Here is a 20124-nt window from a genome sequence, read left to right as displayed (position 1 = left end):
GTACATCTTTGTGTCCAACATTGATAACCTGGGCGCCACGGTGGACCTGCACATCTTGAACCACCTGATGAGCCAGCCCAGTGACAAACGCTGCGAATTTGTCATGGAGGTCACCGATAAGACACGAGCTGACGTGAAGGTGAGTGGAGCTACCATGCTAATGTATCGCTCGTGTCATTCTGTGGGGTACAAAAGTAGAGCAGCGTGAACATTCTTCAAAACTGATCATTTTATGAGTTCAGATTGGTTTCAAATGACTTGAGGGTTAATAATTGATTGAAATGGTCCTCTAAAGGCTGTGATGTACTTCAGGCGAAATCGAAGGACAGACTGGTGTGACATCATTTTGAACAAAATCAGGGCAAAACAAAGTTTGTTTGTATGGGAGTTTGAAACCTCCCGCTTGACCGCTTGCCAAAGTGTACTTTTTGAAAACGTTTGCTCAGGTAGGTAAACTACTCCATGAGTAAAAACTGATTTATAGAAGAAACTGAAGTTGTAATTCTTATTGAAAGCAACACTGACACTGTTTTTCATGTTTAATACAAATTAAAATATGCTTTGATGGCACCTATTTTTTGTGATGTGGCATGGCAGGTCAAATCAAAGGACATCACAGGCCAATTTTGGGCATCTCTGTTTTCTTAACTGCTGTTTTCTCACCGCTGTCATTTTCTTTGTGGGTCATTCCATGTCAACTCAACCAGAGGTGCTGAGGTCCCAACAAATTTAAATTTTGCCAGCATTTTTTCTAAAGAAATATAAACATGTATAGTGAAGAAAGCCAAAATAGTATGTCACGGATGTGTATTTACGGAGTAATCCACTATTTTGAAGAGGGTCAAAATGAAAATTTTCACTTGAGATTCGGAGCCAAATTACAGGGGGTTAAAAATGACTTCAGAAAGATGGCAGCATCGTAATGTTACTTTTACACAGAGATTGGTAGGTCTATTAGTAAAATCTGTTGACTTCAGCAATCTTTGTTGCATTATGTGTCAATGGTGGTCCTTCAAAAATGGGGAAAAGGCACTTTTCAAGTTTTTTTCTCAAAAGTTTACATGCCTGTAACTCAAGAAGCATTAAATATTTTTAATGCCCTTTTAGATTTGGGGTCTTAACAAACTTTTCTTTTGGCATCTTTATTTTTAAAGCCCTGTATGGTTCAGTTCCAGAGATATTGGAATTTCAGTATGGCTCCAGGAGCAAATCATTCAATTGTATACATTTTCAATGGTCAAGACCCAAATGTGGGTCACTTTGCAATCAGCTTATACTTTTTTCTTTTGAAGATGAAGGTCTGAAGAACAAATAATGTTGCAACTAGAAATGTGTCTTGTTTCTCGCTATCAAAACAGTTGCATTGAACATACCTGTCCGAGTGCAATAAATGATTCTTTTTCGGAAGTTTGCCTGCGTGTAACTCAAGAAGTACAGAAGATATCTCAATATGATTTTAGATTCTGGTTCCTAAGAAATGTTTCTTTTGGAATCTTCATTTTGAAGGCCCTAAGTGGTTCGATCCCAGGGATATTGGGATCTCAGTGCTGCTTCATGTCCAAATGAATGAATCCTATCCATTAACATTGGATATCAAAAACCAAATGTTGGTCACTTTTATACAGCTGATACTTATTTTATATACAGAACAATGTCTGAAGAATACATAATATTGAAACTAGAATTATAGCTTGTTTCTCTCTATCAAAACAATTGCATTGAACATACCTGTCTGAGTGCTTTCAAACCTCTTTATACCCCTAAGCGAAGCATGCTCCAAATGCCGCTGTGTGTGTATCTTCAAGCTCATTGGCTAATGGCAGTCCAGTCACTCGGTGTTGTTTGTTTCAGGGTGGCACGCTGACACAGTACGATGGTAAACTGAGGCTGCTGGAGATCGCGCAGGTGCCCAAAGCTCACGTAGATGAGTTTAAATCAGTCACCAAGTTCAAGATCTTCAACACCAACAACTTGTGGATCAGCCTGCCGGCCATTAAAAGGCTTCACGAGAAGAACGCCATGGACATGGAGATCATTGTCAACCCTAAGGTGCCCTTCATGCCTTCTCCATTACGGAGAACAACGCTTGTGCGGACGTTTGGTTGTGAAACGGGCTTCTGTTCTGTTTCCAGACTCTCGACGGCGGTCTGAACGTCATCCAGCTGGAGACGGCTGTGGGTGCTGCTATGAAGAGCTTCGACAACGCGCTCGGCATCAACGTGCCCCGCAGCCGCTTCCTGCCCGTCAAAACCACCTCGGACCTCCTGCTGGTCATGTCCAACCTGTACAGCATGAACGCGGGCTCTCTGACCATGAGCCCCAAGAGAGAGTTTCCCACAACACCTCACGTCAAACTGGGCAGCTCCTTCACTAAAGTAAGGTTCACTAAGGACTTTTACACTGTGCTGCTTATTCTGGACAAGAGCCGCCCACTTAGACAGGAAGAGAGAGCTTGACTTTCATGTAAAGTACTCAATACCTCAATAATAGACCATGATAGACCATTTATGTTATATTAAAAATATATGAATTATATTTACGACATCAAAGAAATTAGTGCAAATGTTAAGAGTTATTTACTATATGTAATTCAATTAAAGAAATCTTAAGTTAGCTGTTAAGTAATAAACTATTTTATTAATAAACTAAATAATTGAAAGTGTTTAAATAATATTAATAATAAAATATTTTAAATGTTTATATTATATTGTTTTATATTATAATTCTAATTTATTATCATATATTATTATATAATATCAAAGAAATGTAAGTTATTTTACAGATTAAAAGCTTCAGTTAAAAGCTTCTGTGTCTTTAAGGCCAGAAACTCTGAATTGAACTGTTTAGTAATTAAATGCTGTTATTGTTTATTTAATAATGAAATGTTTTATATATTTAAAATGTTTATTGTATTTAAAACATAAAAAAGTAAACTCGTACAATTTTAAAGTTTGTCATTTCCTAGATGTAATTCAAATTATTTTATTTATAATGAAATATTTTATATTTAAAATGTTTATATTCTATTTAAAACATCAAAGAAATGAGCTGAAAATGTTAATAAAATTTGTTATTTCACAGACAGAATTTAAAGCTACCTTGTCTGTAAGGCGTGAAACATTAGATGGTCAGTAATTGAGTATTTCTAAATTATTAACTTTAATAATACAGTATTTTATTTATTTAAAATGGTTATATTATTACTATTAAAGAAATTACTAGAAAATGTCATTTAAAAAATATAGAAAATTAAAAGCATTGTCTCAAAGGCCTGAAATATTGAATTACCTGTTCAATAGTTAAGTAATATTTTAATTAAAACCTCAAAGAAATGGCTGAAAATGTTAAAGTTCGTTATTTCACAGACAAAATTCAGTTAAAGCTACCATGTCTGTAAGGCCCGAAACATTAAAAAAATCTGTACAGTAACTGAGTCCTTTTAAATTATTTACAATATTTTATATATTTAATGTTTATATTATTATTATTATTAAAGAAATTAGTAGAAAATGTTAAAATTCTTTTAAAAAATTACGGACATTTAATAGCTTCTTTAAAGTGTTTTTAAAAGTGTCTTGAAGGCCTAAAACATTGAATTACCTGTTCACTAATTAACTTTTTTAATTAATTATATGCAGTTTTTGAATAATCTTTCTATTGTTGTCTTTTTATTTCTAGGTTCGAGACTTCCTGAAAAGGTTTGAGAGCATCCCAGACATGCTGGAGCTGGATCACCTGACTGTATCAGGAGATGTCACCTTCGGAAAACAAGTCACACTCAAGGTATGAACGTCTGATTTTTGTGAGCATTTACACGCATCATGTGTGCATATTGTGACTCGTTGTTTCTGTACAACAGGGAACGGTTATCATTATCGCTAATCATGGAGACAGAATCGACATCCCAGCCGGAGCAATGCTGGAGAACAAGATCGTTTCAGGAAACCTGCGCATCCTGGACCACTGAGGCCTTCACAACTGAACTACAACCACATCCATCATTTTACCTGGACATTTACATGTGTGTGTGTGTGGAAACATGTCAGATTTGAGTGCGACAATCAAAAGCCGTCCAATGGAATAAAATCACTGTCAAAAATAATCGTACGTAATTCAAAGCATTTGTGTGTCATTTTAATTTACCCGTGCGTAATTTAAAAGTATTGTATGTAGTTCTGTTTTTTGTCAGAGTTGGATTCCACAATCTACGGCCACGACAGTTTAGATACGCGATTTTGTGTGTTTGTTAGAGTACAACTCCAAAATGTACGACTATGACAGTTTACAGACACAACGCTTGTTTTCACAACAGCTCTGTTACACGCACGACATGCGAACTGCGACCACGAAGTGCGGTGTGCGAAAGGACTGTCAAAAATACGTCATCATTGTCACAGGCATTACTATCCGAGGGAAGATGAATCGATTCCACGAAGTGCGCATGCGCCCCGCCACCGTTTTAAACCACTGGCGCCAAAATGGCGGATCAGCAGCCGAGCGCTCGCTTTTTTTTGTATTATTACTTTTTTTTTATTGCAATTGAAAGAATAACAAGTTATGAAGTAACATGGTGCTAATGAACATCACATGAAGTTAGACAAGCTACACAAATTGACAAAATATACCAATGATAAAGAAGAAAAAAAAAGAAAGTATTTTAAAGATAGCTTACAATAGACTCAAGAATGTTACAAGTTTTAGAAGCCTTTGAGTTCAAAGGATTTGACATATTCTTAGAAGTAAAAAGGCACTTTATATCAGATGAAAACATTCTAAAGTTAGGTTTGCAATGAATGGTTCTGGCTTTATGAAGGTGAAATTTACCCAGAAGACAAAGCAATAAAACAATATGTTCCAGATTAATGTCCTTGGAATGAAAATCTGACAAAAAAAATGATAGATTCTGTTATTTCTATCATTTTGTTACAGCAGGAAAAAATTAACATGGTAACTTCTGACCAAAAAGACTTGGTGAATGGGCAATGATAAAACATATGTAGAATAGATTCTTCATCAGTATTACAAAATGAACACATTGAGGATATATTCTCAGAAAATCTGCTCAAAAATAAATTACAAGGGTAGTATCTATGAGCAATTTTGAAATGGAGTTCTTTAATTTTACTTGGGATAAATAGCCTGCGAGGAAAGGTCCATAAGTTTTTTAATTCAGAGTTCGGATAACAAATCCTCCATTTAGATTGTGCTTTAGAGGGGCATCCTGGAGTTGAAGAACGAGCATTTCTAATAAAAAAAGTTATTGCAGTTTTTATCTAATACATAAACACCATTAATGACAATAATTAATGACAGGATGACAAACACAAATGTCCGTTGTTTTATTTAGTTTTTAGTAAATACAAATATCAAAAATCTAAAAGGTGTGCATTATAACCGAGAACTACATGACCACTTCACAGTTGGTTGTGTTACTGTAAGTATTTTTCCTCAAATGCTATTGAAGTTAGAAAAGTGTATACCAATGTCGTATGTAACTTTAGACACAGTCCCTAGATTTGCGAATATCAAATGCCGGGAAATGACACCTCTAGTAATATTACTCCTCTCTGTCATTAGTGATAACTAACCCTTAAACATGTCCGAATTTGAAAAATAAAAAAAAAATTACTTACCTGAGACGATGAGCGAGCGCTCGGCTGCTGATCCGCCATTTTGGCGCCAGTGGTTTTAAACGGTGGCGGGGCGCATGCGCACTTCGTGGAATCGATTCATCTTCCTGTCATAGTCGTACATTTTGGAGTTGTACTCTAACAAACACACAAAATCTCGTATCTGTAAACTGTCGTGGGCGTAGATTGTGGAATACAACTCTGACAAAAAAACAGAATTACATACAATACTTTTAAATTACGAACGAGTAAATTAAAATTACACACAAATGCTTTGAATTTACGTACGATTATTTTTGACAGTGATTTTATTCCATAGTATATGACTTTCTTTCAGACGAATCCAGTCGGAGTTATATTATATGAAGGTGTCATGTCAGTCTTATGCACACCCCTTCAAGTAAAGTGTTACACATTTTTCTTACAAAAACGCATCGATTCGCTACAGAAGGCCTTTGTTCACCCCCCGGAGCCGTGTGAGAGACTATTTTATTTTTTTTATGGATGGGCGCATTTTAATTAAGTGCTTTTGGACTGATGCATGCAACACCCGCTGAGTGCCATGAAACAGCTTGAAAGATCAAAGACAATTTTTAATATAACTCCGACTGGATTCGTCTGAAAGAAGAAAGTCATACACCTAGGATGACTTGAGAGTGAGTAATTTATGGGCTAATTTTCAGGTGAACCAACCCTTTAAATGCCTGTATGAAAACAATCAGAATTTTCTGTAAATGCTTTTGACAGTGAATTTTACAAAGGGCTGTATAATGGGTTTTTAACAATGACTGGTTTTGCTGCTGTGTAGCTCACTCAATACAACACTGAAGACAAGTGTCAGAGGATGGAAACTGGAGACGCCCCTTTAAATAATGATCTGTTCACTTTAATACAGAAATTAAAGTGTTTTTGATCTTCAAAATGTTCCTTATTTCAAGTGATTAGAAAAGCACTAGAATTATAATAATATTGATTAATTACATCTATATCATAAATATTAAGGAACACTTTTATTTTAGCTACACTCCACTTTTATCTACACATACTTACTACATGTAACGTTCACTAACAATAAATGCAAATGCATTATTACATACAACCCTAAACCAAACCCTCCTCCTGACCCTAACCATAAAAGTACATGTAGTTAATTATTACTCGGTATTACTTAAATGTAACATTACACTGTAACAAGGACGTGGTAATATAAAGTGTAACCAAATTATATTTTATTTATATGATCATTTTAGTTTTCTTTAAACATGCACTTTACTAATGAATCAAATTGTTGCATAGTGGCTCAGTGCAACGTTTGACATTAAATATTGCCTTCGTAAATCGACATTATTAAATTCTAAATTATATTATAAAAATATTTAGTTTTTATTATAAATTATAATTTTAAATGTGAAATTTTTTATGTGCACTTTACAAATGAATCAAATTTAAGCACAACAATTTTGCCATTAATGATGATTTAACTTTCAAACTATTTAGATTATAAAAGTATATTTTATTTTTATATTCTATAAATATGATGCATAATTCCAGATTTTTAACCTTTTTTTTTTTCAATTTAAAACAACACCGTTAGTACATGTATATAAATCTGTTAAGCACTTGAATCAAATCGTTTCCCAAATACTCACGGCAAACCTTTTAAAATTCAACATTATTAAAGACACAGCAGACTTGAAAAACATCTGTACATGGAGCAACATCATGACTTTAGTTCTAGCAGAAGACATTCACATACAGTCTCAACTGATGCCCCCTAGTGCCTGCAAATGGAAAAAAACATGAGGAGTGCTGGTCAATCCAAATACACATGCAGTCTGAACGGTTTCTAAACAGGAGCTCAAACAATACATTCTTTAATCGTTCATTTATCAACGGAATCCCTATTTGATTGACTTCAGCACATCACACCGCCATTTGAGGATTCGATTTATCTGGATACATGAATCAAAAACAAATCAAGCAACAAGATAAGAGAAGAACAAATGCATCTAGAACACCACAGACGCCAAGTGCTTTATCATTCACACACCAATCAAGGGGAAGAATTAGAAACCAAATGTTTCTTGGTTTTGTAGAAAATGTTTTGTCATGCTTTGCCATCCACATGGTCTTGAGCTCTGGTGTAATTCAGTCAAAGCAAATCTCAGCCTGAGCTCCAAACGACTCAAAAGCAAAGTCGTAGAAAAGACAAAATTATACAAAAAATGTTTTTTGTTATTCCACGTCTTTAGTAAAAACCCTTCTTCCGTGTCGGTGTCATACGGCTGTTGTGTCTCCGTACTGTCTGTTCCAGCGGACGTACTGATCCAGCGTTTGAGGACTGACACTCCGCTTTATCCTCTTGAGCGAATCCACAAAATCAGAGAAACAGATGTCCCTCATCTGAACAGAAGAAAGACAAGAACATGCTACATGGTATGTTTAAAAATAGTATGTCAATTAAAAATTAAAAAAATAGTATTTGAAATAGAACACTTTGTATAAATAAGTGTTTAATCAGCGAGTGGCGACTAGTTACCATCTTGGAAGTTTTTTCAAATTTTTGTATAAAAACATTTGCTGTTATACGGAAAAATAGGAATTAATATTTAGCTAGCTCATATTTATGTTTTACAGGGGGAAAAAAAAAATCATCAAATGCAGTTCAAGCGACAGCACTTTTTTTTTTTTTTTTTTGGTTAACTATCCCTTTAAGAACAGATTTAATATCAGTGTTGTTAGTTAACTAAAAATTCAACAAACTATAAAATGTTACGTGAAAAGGTGAAATACAATAAAATAGTATCTATAAAACCTAGCTGCCAAGGCAACATTTCTCATTTGCATTTAGTTTAACTTGTACTAAAATAACGAAAACTACAAAAACATTACAAAAAAAAAAAAAAACATTTTTTAAATAATATAATAGGCATCTAAATGATGTTAATATAACACTGCTTAATATTCTCTACCTTATCGGCTGGCATGTTCCTCACTTGTTCAGGCCTCAGTTCTGTGTTGAGAAAGAGCAGGACACAATTATCTAACAAAAAGTCCACCTCTAAACCAAATGTCTTGGTATACTTGAATAAAATGTCTGCATGAAGTATGAATGTACCTCGTATAGGACCAAGAGCAGCGTCTTTAGCCAGCGAGGTAAGATCACTGCCGGAGTAACCCTCCGTCATCCTCAAAAAAAACATACCGCACAAATAAAATGACCCAGCACTGATAGTCATTAGTCTCAACGGCATATTCTACAGAAATATGGAGCTGTGTTTTACCTGACTAACTGACTCAGCTCTTTCTGAGGTAAAGTGTTTCTGTGTTTGCTGAGGAGGTTCTTGAGCAGCTTCAGACGAGTCTGAAACACACACACACACACAGTCAATTAGTGTCTGTGTTCAATGCTAATTAATTGGAAAACCAAAACGAGTAGTGAATAAGATGCAGTTGAATTTAAGGAGGTAGGGATAAAATGAAATTCAAATGACTGTGGTATAAAACTAGTTCTGTCAAGCGATTAATCGCGATTAATCGCATCCAAAATAAAAGTTTTTGTTCACATAATATATGTATGTGTACTGTGTTTATTTATTATGTATATATAAATACAAACACATGCATGTATACATTTAAGAAAAATATGTTATGTTTATATATTAAATATATTTATATATAATATAAATTATATGAGTAGAAATATATACATGTAAATATTTTCAAAATATATACTGTATGTGTGTGTATTTATATATACATAAATATACACAGTATACCCACATATATTGAGTATACAAAAACTTTTATTTTGGAAGCAATTAATCGTTTGACAGCACTAAATAAAACATTTAATCTTTCAGTCAGTTAGTCATACATTTACAGAAAAATACCAATGTATGAATTATTAATACCAATATTAATATATAATACTAATAATCAATGAGTAAAAAAACTAAAATAGAATTATTACCACTACCTTTCAAAAGTCTGGGTCCCTGGTGAGTATTTTTTTTTCTTTTTGAAGAAATTAATACTTTTGTTCACCAAATATGGATTAAATTATATGTAAAGACATTTATAATGTTACCAAAGATTTCCATTTCACATAAATGCTGTTCTTTTCAACTTTCTATTCAAGAAAATGCTGGAAATTCAGCTCTTCCATCACAGGAATAAATTGCATTTTAATATATTTTCAAAAACAGTCATTTTAAATTGTAATAATGTTTTACAATATTACAGCTTTTACTGTAATTTTTGAGCAAACATATGAGTTTAAGACTTTTCAAAAACATACCGATCCTAAACTTTTGAATGGTAGTGCATGTGTGTACATATTTGTGTTTAATAAAGTACCACCCATGTTATGAACCATGGCAAAATATGATGTCCATGACAAATATTTCTTGACTGAATTAAAATTCACAGTCAGGATTTAAAAGAGAACCGATAACTTCTGCGCAGCCCTGGTGTGAACACAGTACCTCCTCTGTAGGTAAAGCCACACAAATGCGTTTAGCGAATCGCCTGTGAGGAAAAAAACACATTAGAGAATGTAATTACGAAGTGTTTGAAAGTAAGTGTGCGACTGCAGGTCAACGGTACCTAAGAACTGCCTCATCAAGCTCCTGAGGCCTGTTAGTGGCTCCCATCACTAACACTCGGTCATCTCCTCCTGACTGCACCTGCAACACACACACACACCAGGAGCGTCAGTCACCTGTGATCAGGAATGATGAATTTTCAGATTAGAGTTCACACACTTACTCCATCAAACTCGATGAGGAACTCCGTTTTGAGTCTTCTGCTGGCGTCATGCTCGCCCTCTCTTCTCTCACACAGCAGACTGTCAATCTCATCTGCACCACATTCACCATTAATGATGCATTTACAGAAACACACCACTTCTGAAACATGAATGAGTCTGAGTGACAGTTCTCACCGATGAAGATGATTGACGGCTGCAGTTCCCTAGCAACCGCAAACAAAGCCCGAACCAGTTTCTCGCCCTCTCCCACCTAAACACACACACACACCACAACATGAATGAGTGTTTCTTAAGACAGAATAAAAGTGAGTGTAATGCACGGGTTATTATTGCCTTTATAAAACGCCATCAACTGTAATATGATTAGCAACATATATGAACAGTTGCATTTATAATTAACAATAATATTCAGCATATCAAATATATCAAAAAGAATATCAAAATTGTTTTGGTCATTTTTGCACAGCTTGGTCTAATGATCATTTGAGCCAAATTTGAACAAAATTGGACAAGATTTATTAAGGAGTAGCAAAAAACTGCTTTTCAAAATGCTGGACAAGCAAAGTTATGAAAAATGACAAATGGGATATTGTTAGAATCCACTTAAACTGAGGAATGTAATGGCGAGAAAAAAATTTGGACCATATTTGTAATGTTTTTGTTTGGTCATTTCTATGTAGCTCAGTTTAAAGATCATCTGAGCCAATTTTAAGTAGCAGTGAAAGAAGTGTTTTTCATATGCTTCCTTCAAAAGAAAAGTTACGAAAAATGACAAATCATCTGAATGTAATGACAAGAAATTGTGTTATGATATTTTCAAAACTTATTAGCATTTTGTAACATGCTGTTACTGATCGCTACCAAATTTTGTGTCGAATATGTCAAAAATGTTCCTACTGTCAAAAGTTAATAGCTACCGAAATAAAAGTGATTAAAAGTGTATTCTATAGAGTTCGTCCTAGAGATCAGAAAGTTGGTCAGAAAGTTCTACTGCCTGTCATAGACTCCCATGGTCGAGGAGGAAGAGGAAGAAGTAATAGTTCATTAGTGTAACCGTCTCATGAATACTCACATATTTGGAGGTGAGACTGGCAGCACTGATGTTGAAAAACGTAGCGTTAGATTCCATTGCAACCGCTTTAGCCTGTGAGGAAACGGAAAGATCAAATACAGTTCTGCTCTTATGCTGTATAAACATACATACAACTAAAAAGAGCCTTTTTTGTTGTGTTTTACCAGCATAGTCTTCCCATTTCCAGGTGGGCCAAAGAGCAGGAGCCCTCTAGCAGGAGCCCTGAGACCAGTAAACAGCTGAGGAAATCAACATAAATGTCATTATAAACACATAAGTAAATTGTGATGTAAAAATACAATTTATTCTATAATATTAGCAGTACAGAGTACCAATATTGTAGAATGTAAATAGATAGGAATAAAAAAACAAACAAATCATGTCTAGGGATGATTTAACCACCCTGAGATTAGTGGCCTAAGATTCTTAGGCAACACAACCTGAGATGATACAGATGTTCACAGACGTGGAGACAAACCTCTGGACGTAGAGCAGGAAGGATAACGATTTCCTGCAGTGCCTGTTTTGCCAATTCCTGCCCTGCTATGTCATCAAACTGCACCGCAGCACCACTGAAACAAACACAACCATGGAAATCATCAGCGTCAATGTGAAAACTCCCATTTGTTTTTATATTTTCTCAAAAATATCTCAATATTTTTTTGGATATTTATCTTTCTGCACAAGAAACATGTATTATTATTATTCTCATCAATGTTGAAAACAGTTTTTGCTGCTTAATATTTTTGTGGAAACCATGATATACCAATCTGCCGAATAGTAGTGTGGATGTGTAGTGTAAATGCTGTTCTTTTTTAATGTTCTGTTAATCAAATAACCTTGAGAACCTTGTATTATATAGTTTAGAATATTAAGCAGCACAACTGTTTTTAACATTCATAATAATAATAAATGTTTCTTGAGCAGTAAATCAGTATATTAGAATGATTTCTGAAGGATCATGTGACACTGAAGACTGGAGTAATGATGTTGAAAATTCAGCTTTGCATCACAGGAATAAATTAGATTTGATAATATTTTGAAATAGAAAACAATTATTTTAAATGGTAATAAATTCACAATATTGCGGCTTTTACTGTATTTTTTTGATCAAATAAATGCAGTCTTGGTGAGCAGAAGAGTCTTCTTTTAAAGAACATTAAAATTCATAACAATTCCAAACTTTTGATATGTATATATATATATATAAAATCATTTATATGCATTATTTTAATAAAAACATGCATATCAATATTTACATGCATACTTTTTCTAAACAATTAACATACAAAAGATTTCTGACAATTCTGACAAAAACAGTGATGCATTAAAATATTTATATCTGATGTATTTATTTTTAACAGCACTAATGTTACCTGTCCACGATCTCATTGAGGATGAGGCTGGCCAGTTTGCTGTCCACATTTTTAAAGTTCTTCATGTCTCTTTTCCTCTGAGGTGACGCAGTGGCAGTGTTGCTGGTGTTATGTCTGTTACCGGCTCTTGCCAGGGGCCCCTACAAAACAAAACACGACAACAAAGTTCAGCCACAAAACCTAGCGAGACAGCATTTAAAGGTGGCTCGTGGCTAAACGCTACACTATGCAGACGGTCTGATGTCTGACGAACCTTCAGGTTACTCTGAGGGCCGGTCCTGCCGCTGTGACCAGTTGAAGGTATGCAGCGCAGGGCAGCAGCAGGGGCAGATTTGGGTGGGTTTTTGGGTCGCACATGGGACTGATTTGTGATTGTGAGAGTGTCCTTTTTGGAAACTGCTCCACTGCCTGCAACTACAAACATATGCTCATACATACACAGAAACATCACTGTAGAGTCTCTCTGATCACAGATCTCCCAGAATCCAAAGCAAACACCCACCTGGACGCAGGCTCCCATTGGAGAAAGACAGGCCTGTGTGATCAGAGCAGCCCTCTGCTGGGGACTTTGAAAGCAACATTTCATTACACCAAATACACAAAATAATGTTCTTTTTAGCAACATCATATGACCCCTTTAAGTAAACTGAAGTCTATAATTTTATTATTTTATTCTTTATAATTTGTATTTATTATTATTATTATTATCATCATTACTGCAAAAACAGTTTTGTTTACATAATTGTTTGGCCTTAAAGTAAATGACAGTAAAATGTCATGAAAATGTCACAAAGTTCGCAAAAAATAAAATAAAATAAAATAAAACTAAATAAAATAAATAGTCATTATTTTCTTTGCATTAGCTTTAAATATTTTTTTCTTTTGATTTTGGGGTGACCTGGACATGTTCTTGATTGCTTTCTTGACAGATTCATGCAAGAACCAAAGCAGAAACACAAAGAAAGTGATATATGTTGAGAGAGAAATAAGAAAAGCGTGTGTGTGTGTGTTCTGGTATATATGGTTTATGAGGACACAAATGTGTATAATGACATGGGTACTACAACGTAAACATGGTTTATGAGGACACTTCCTGTGTACCCGTAAAACAAAAGGCTTAAAAAACATACAAAACGGTGTTTATGAAATTCAAAAATTGCCAGTAGTTTCCTGTAAAGGGTAGGTTTAGGTGTAGGGTTGGTGTAGGGCGATAGAAAATACAGTTTGTACAGTATAAAAACCATTACGACTATGGAGAGTCCCCGTAAACCACAAATGCAATGTGTGTTTGTGTGTGTGTGTGTGTGTGTAACAATGGTTGAGTCAATAAAAGGGAAGCGTCTTTTTAAAATGCTTAATCATCTTCCATTTCAATGTGTAGAGGCAACTATAAGTAAGTTCTAATTTCAACACATTTGTTTCCAACATGAAACAACACTTCACCTTTATATGATCAAGCATAAAACTGACTTGAATCATTTAACAATCACACAGAAGCACAGGCAGGCTTTCACAGAAGAGTGCGGCGAACGTCCCTCTCAGGAGCGCATGCAAACACAACAAACGCCCTCATCTCTAAGAAGAGCTCATGAAACAGCAGCACATCCTCGTGCCCTCACTGCATCCGCTTACCCAGAAGCTCCAGCCGGTCTTGGGCCATGGTGAGGTTGTTGGTCATTTTGTTCTGAAGCTTTCTGGCTCTGTCTGCCTTCTCCCCTAAAAGAGCCAGATGAAGACTTTCTCTCAAACGTCTTCAGAAGAAAATAAACTGCAGGGTGGTACTTGGGAATTGATTGATCTTTAAGTGTACTTTAAGTCCGGAATAAACATTAAGAAAGAAAATAGGGTCAAACCGAGCTCACACAACACATCAGGACCACTAGAGATTTTTTACAATAAATGCTGCAATCTTCTTGCAATCACTGTTCAAAGAGTGTAAACCATGAAATTGTTTTAAATGTATTGAAGCATAATACAGGCTGCGTTCGGTCTTGAAATTAAAAATAAAAGCTAGTGTAATCAAAACACATCATCACAGGTTTACACACTACCGGAAATCAATATGACTGAATCATCTCACCAGCTCCAGTGACCTGGATACAGATGCCTTTCTCCAACTCAGCGATGCCTTTCCTGTACCCCCGGTACGAGACTCGAACCCGCAACCTTTGGGTTACGAGTCCGACTCTCTAACCATTAGGCCACGATTTCCCCACACGATTAAATGTATTGAAGCATAATACAGGCTGCGTTCGGTCTTGAAATTAAAAATAAAAGTTAGTGTAATCAAAACACATCATCACATAGCTGGTTTACACACTACCGGAAATCAATATGACTGAATCATCTCACCAGCTCCAGTGACCTGGATACAGATGCCTTTCTCCAACTCAGCGATGCCTTTCCTGTACCACTGCACCGCCTGCTCCTTATCACCTACAACACCACACGCAGAATAGATTAGACACATTACTGACTGTTTTCTATTCTGCAGGGATTATACATACAAAATAATAATACTGCAAGCCTAAACCAACACGCCTGGGTTTCAAAGGAAAACTTTCAGATACAATTCATTTACATTTGCATATTTAGCTGACACTTTTATCCAAAGCGACTTACAAATGAGGACATGCAATCAAAATCAACAAAAGAGCAATGATATGCAAATGCTATAACAAGTCTCAGTTAGCTTAACGCAGTACACGGAGCAAGTTTTTTTTTTTATCATATAATAAATAAAAAGAAAACGAATAGAGCAAGCTAGTGTTAGAGGCCTTTTTTGCTTTTGTTAATTGTATAATAAATAAAAAGAAAACAAATAGATAGAATACAAAAATATTAGAGAAGCATATTTTAAAAAATATATATATTTTTTTTTTAAAGACAACAAGTTCAAAAACAACAACAATTGAAACAACAATTCACGTCACAAAATTTTACGGTCAGTCTTATGTTGTCAGTGCTTGATTTTAAAGCTCCAAAAGGAGCTTTAAATTGGAAATATGCTCTTAAAATAAATCAGTACGTGCTAAATGTCATGCAGGCCCAGCCATATGGCCCTGGGCATGATGGGATTGAGAAACAGCCAATGAACCTATTGAACAGAGTTTGTTCTTTGTTTTCACTGCTGCCGCTGGCATCTCTCCATGAGACTACAGAGCGAAAAACAACAACCACATGACGAGTGGAACAAATCTAGATCACAATCTTTTTTAAATCAAATTTAAAAATAAAATAATAATATTTGTTATACATACATAAAATAATATAAAAAATGGAATATATAAACTAAACTTTAGAATTTTTTAAATGTAAACTGTTATAAAAATGTTGAAATGTTGATTTTGAAATATTAATAGAATTTAAAATAACTCTTTTCTATTTGAAAATATTTGAAAATGTAATTTATTCCTGTGATTTTCAGCATCATTAATCCAGTCTCCAGTGTCACACGATCCTTCAGAAATCATTTTAATATGCTGATTTACTGCTCAAGAAACATTTCAATGTTGAAAACAGTCATGCTGCTTTATATATACCTTTCTGCAGTATTCTTTGATGAATAGAAAGTTATCATTTATTTAAAATGGAAATTTGCTGAATAAAATACATTAAAAAAACTACTTTTTTTTAACAATAGTGTAACATAATAGTGTAGTTATAAAATAGTGTAGTTATAAACTGTGTTTAGCTCCCTTTCCAATTCCATCTTCCTCTCTTTCATCCCCCTAAGAATATAATAAACTAGCCTACACCTTTATCTGATTTGTAATTCTCATCGGCGGTTGTGGACCTCAGGAGCAGAAAATGTTATGTAATGAATGCTGTTTGCGTTTGCTTATAGGAAAGCCCCTGTCAGTGTTTATGCAGTATCTAATCAGATCATATACATAATCATAATCATACACGTACACATATCTCCAGCTCTACGCAGCACTCAGATTTGACATGCCTTTAGTTTTCTCACTCTTATTGCTTAACTGACTAAAGCAGGTTTTTTTTTTTTTTTTTGGAAGGTCCAAACTAGCTTAGGTGGCTAATCAGCTGGATAGGACTAGGTCATCCTGGTTAGGTGTTGCTATAATTATAAATTAGCATACATTACAAATTATCCAGCCCAATCTCTAGTTATTGATATTTGCACTGGATATTCATACCTTCTGAGCACTAGTTCACATACGACTAGTGAAATGCCAACAAATGGGGGCCACTCCTGGACAGATGAATTGAAAGTAAAACCAAACACAAAATCTTACGTGTGTAAGCACAAGACAATTTGCATTTGTGGAATGGACAGTGAAATATTTCCTGTTTACATAAACAATAAAACACAAGAGAGCCTTACAGAAAGTACAAAAAGAACCTTGTAAAAAGTAAGGCAGTGCCATGATAAAGCGATGGTATCACATGATATTACCATATTTACAGTATTCATATACTAACACTATGGTATTCACATTTGCTACTTAACTGATTTTCAGTTTTATAATACTTGGTCTACAGATAAATAATTTAATACAGATAAAATATTTAAAATAAATAAAAAATGGAAACCCTGCACATTATAATAATAATATATATAATCATAATCAACAATCGATACATATATTAACAGTAGCCTAATTGTGAAGTATTCATAATTCGATACATGTACAGAATACATTTATAACACAACTAATTTGGTGTGTGTGTGTGTGTGTGTGTGTAAAATTAGTTGTTTTATAAATGTATTTTTTCTTATAAATGTAATTTTTTCTCCCTTTTTTTTCTCAGATATTTACACATATTTCAGATACATAACAGCAATAAAGCCAGATACCGTTCTCATCCTCATCGATCTGCAGAGCCAAAGAAATGAACTCGAACGCTTGTTTGTGGTAGTTTCGGATCAGCTCTCCGGTTTCCTCGCAGCCCTCGGAGCCGCGGTCTCTGGCCCTGACCGCCATGGCTCGGCGGATCAGACACGGGAGGAGCAGGAGGAGAGCTCTCAGCAGCGACACCGGGAGCCGGCGGAGGGTTCGGATGAACGAGCGCAGCCGGTCCAGCAGACTCCGGACGGTTCCGTTAGACACCTGTCCGCAGGTGCGTCCTCCTCCGCGCGCTGGTCCTATCTGTCTCGCTCTGTCCCCAGAATTCATTCACCCTAGTCGGCCTCTCCATACCATAACCAGCCGGGGGTTTGACGAGGAAGAGTTATATTTCTCGGCTATGTCGGTTCTCCGGTTTGTTTTCGCCAGCATCGATCGCGGAAGTCACTGCTGTGTTTGGTTTAAAAAAAAATGGTCTCACGCTAATGACGTACACCTTAACGCGTCGCGGGCATTAAGCGAAATTGTTTTTATTTTCATTTAGGACATTGTCTGGCTCCAAACCTTTTTTGTTTGTTTGTTTGTTTCATTTATACACGAAAGCAGGCTATCAAAGCTTGCGCTTTTATTATTAAATATAATGTTGATAAAGTGAAGCATAATTTACCTTTTTTTATTTTATATTTTATTATATAATAATCTGAGACCTTTTTTGTGTTTTTAAATTTTCTTAATTTGTTATTTACAGAATTTAACTAGTTACATTTTGTAAAATAGTCATATAAACATTTTTCTGTCATTATGTTATTATGGATATAACCAATAATTATAATTATTTTTAAAATAAATTTTACGTTTGTATTTTATCTTTACGTGTATACAAAAAAAGCATCCATATCTAGTAATCACAAACAACTGTGATTGGTCCACCTGGAGTAATGTAACACTTGTCTCGTGACCACACCGTTAACGTTTTTATTCAGTAGTGGTTTGGATAATGCTTTACATCTTAATAATGCTACTGAGAAACACAACATAAATACACTGTAAATAGTTAAATTAAAAAAATAGTATCTGAAATGTCTGGGACACAAGGCCTCGCCCTTTTTAGAACCTACGCTCGCGTCATTCAAGCACGTGCTTTGCGCATGCGCAGCGTCAACTGCGTAGAAACCAACAACAAACTATGGCGGACGGTAAGTGATGTTTCTAAGCTTTGTGGTTAATTTTGCAGTGATTATATTTGCTGCAGTTTTAGACCTAGTCAGTGTTAACATACGGTAGGGAGAGTTATATCTCTGATTGTGTGCATTATTGCGAGCGTTGAGCTTTTCTGCAGTGGCCCATTGAATCCCGCCATTCACTACAGTGTGTGACTAACGTTACATGCACAAATGCGCGACTTGTATGTAAAGTACTGCGGCGTATGAGTTCTTAAACTTGTTAATGTGGCTTAATAGTTTAATTTTGATCCTTCCAGAACACCCTGATGCCGAGCAGAGCATGGAGGGACACACTGCTGTGAGTAACGTAAGCATTGCAATATTTCATTAAAGCAAGATTGTGTGTTTAATACAAGAAAGCACTTTGTCAGTTTATCTCGATCAGTTGGTGTCATTGTGTTTCTTGTTTATTTTAGGTCCCAGGAAATGCAGAATATGGCCTCACTGAAAACATCCAGGTACAACATCAGTACTACTTTGTTTTTTATAATGTCTTAAAGACTGGAATAGAAAAACAGTTGTGAATTGTCTGCAGCATGAATGAAGCATTAGTTCTATGAGTGTATTCTATGTTTCTCTAGAGAATAGTGGAGAATGAGAAAACAACCGCTGAAAAAGTCACCAAACAGAAGGTGGACCCTCAGACCCTTCCTACACGAGCGTATCTGGATCAGACCGTGGTTCCTATTCTCCTGCAAGGCTTGTCAGTTCTGGCCAAGGAAAGGTCTGCATTAGTGCACAGACTTCTTGCTAAGTTCTTTCCAAACACAAAACTACATGAACATGATTTTTTGGGGGATTATGATTGCCTTAAAGGAATGGTTCACCCAGAAATGAAAATGTATTCACCAGCTGATAAAAACATCACAATAATCCACACCACTCCAGTCCATCAGTTAACATCTTGTGAAGTGAAAAGCTGTGTGTTTCATAGTTTATGGCCAAAATAGAATTCCATAATGACACTTCCTCCAATAAAAAGTCCAACCCCTATTCTTTTTCACATCAAAATCCACCAGCATACTTGTTAAAGCAGTTTTGGACTCTTTTCACTTATAAACGGTGCTTAATCTGAGCATATTTCGCTCCTGATTCAGATGAGATGACTTTTTCAGTGGAGAAAGAAATATTCTGGATAGAGACTTGTTTTACCCAGAAGCAGTTTGAAGTTAAAAATGTTTTTGTTTCTTAAAAACATGCAGCTTTTCACTTCACAAGATGTTAATTGATGGACTGGAGTG

General features: G+C 35.3%; 3 protein-coding genes across 9 annotated transcripts in view; 2 read left to right on the top strand and 1 right to left on the bottom strand.

Moving 5' to 3' along the window:
• The window catches only part of LOC107675682 (UTP--glucose-1-phosphate uridylyltransferase-like), a 12026-nt gene extending 7994 nt beyond the window's left edge, over positions 1–4032 (top strand). Inside the window, exons 7-11 of the mRNA XM_016470104.1 lie at positions 1–139; positions 1852–2049; positions 2133–2375; positions 3679–3783; positions 3860–4032. Of these exons, the coding sequence (XP_016325590.1) occupies positions 1–139; positions 1852–2049; positions 2133–2375; positions 3679–3783; positions 3860–3967 (793 nt within the window). The 3' untranslated portion in view covers positions 3968–4032. The remainder of the gene's footprint in view (positions 140–1851; positions 2050–2132; positions 2376–3678; positions 3784–3859) is intronic.
• A 3304-nt stretch (positions 4033–7336) lies between these two features.
• On the bottom strand, positions 7337–18144 carry LOC107675648 (spastin-like). 6 transcript variants are annotated; one of them, XM_016470090.1, is made up of 18 exons: positions 17672–18144; positions 15250–15285; positions 14930–14977; positions 14476–14565; positions 13352–13426; positions 13103–13263; positions 12850–12989; positions 11952–12045; positions 11638–11712; positions 11474–11545; positions 10576–10651; positions 10401–10492; positions 10239–10318; positions 10118–10160; positions 8915–8994; positions 8749–8819; positions 8603–8643; positions 7337–8033 (listed from the first exon to the last, which is right to left on the bottom strand). In XM_016470090.1, exons 1-18 carry the CDS (start codon positions 17988–17990, stop codon positions 7908–7910), a joined length of 1719 nt encoding a protein of 572 aa, XP_016325576.1. In that variant the 5' UTR covers positions 17991–18144; the 3' UTR covers positions 7337–7907. The 6 variants fall into 6 exon arrangements, with proteins under 6 accessions (XP_016325576.1, XP_016325583.1, XP_016325546.1 ...); XM_016470097.1 differs by lacking the exon at positions 14930–14977 and having other exon boundaries at positions 15202–15285; XM_016470060.1 differs by having other exon boundaries at positions 8603–8819.
• Positions 18145–18757: 613 nt separating this feature from the next.
• LOC107675704 (protein dpy-30 homolog) overlaps positions 18758–20124 on the top strand; it is a 3063-nt gene continuing 1696 nt past the window's right edge. The window contains exons 1-4 of one of the 2 annotated variants that reach the window (XM_016470127.1): positions 18758–18856; positions 19141–19181; positions 19300–19341; positions 19465–19607. In XM_016470127.1, the coding sequence (XP_016325613.1) occupies positions 18847–18856; positions 19141–19181; positions 19300–19341; positions 19465–19607 (236 nt within the window). In that variant the 5' untranslated portion in view covers positions 18758–18846. Of the gene's footprint in view, positions 18857–19140; positions 19191–19299; positions 19342–19464; positions 19608–20124 lie in introns of both variants that reach the window. The other variant, XM_016470121.1, reaches the window with a different exon arrangement.

The sequence above is a fragment of the Sinocyclocheilus anshuiensis genome, unplaced genomic scaffold, assembly GCF_001515605.1.
Source record: "Sinocyclocheilus anshuiensis isolate Anshui unplaced genomic scaffold, SAMN03320099.WGS_v1.1 scaffold469, whole genome shotgun sequence".
Classification (NCBI taxonomy): Eukaryota; Metazoa; Chordata; class Actinopteri; order Cypriniformes; family Cyprinidae; genus Sinocyclocheilus; species Sinocyclocheilus anshuiensis.
The sequence above is the reverse complement of the archived record's forward strand: the minus strand, read 5'-3'. Positions and strand labels throughout refer to the sequence as shown.

What these genes read in the sequence shown, in the direction of transcription:
- LOC107675648 (XM_016470067.1), bottom strand. Translation starts at nt 17,990, where the DNA reads ATGAATTCTGGGGACAGAGCGAGACAGATAGGACCAGCGCGCGGAGGA. An exon ending in TATCCAGGTCACTGGAGCTG is followed by an intron (nt 14,566 to 15,201) that starts GTGAGATGATTC and finishes TGGCTCTTTTAG; the next exon opens with GGGAGAAGGCAGACAGAGCC. An exon ending in GGAACATGCCAGCCGATAAG is followed by an intron (nt 8,034 to 8,602) that starts GTAGAGAATATT and finishes TCTTCTGTTCAG; the next exon opens with ATGAGGGACATCTGTTTCTC.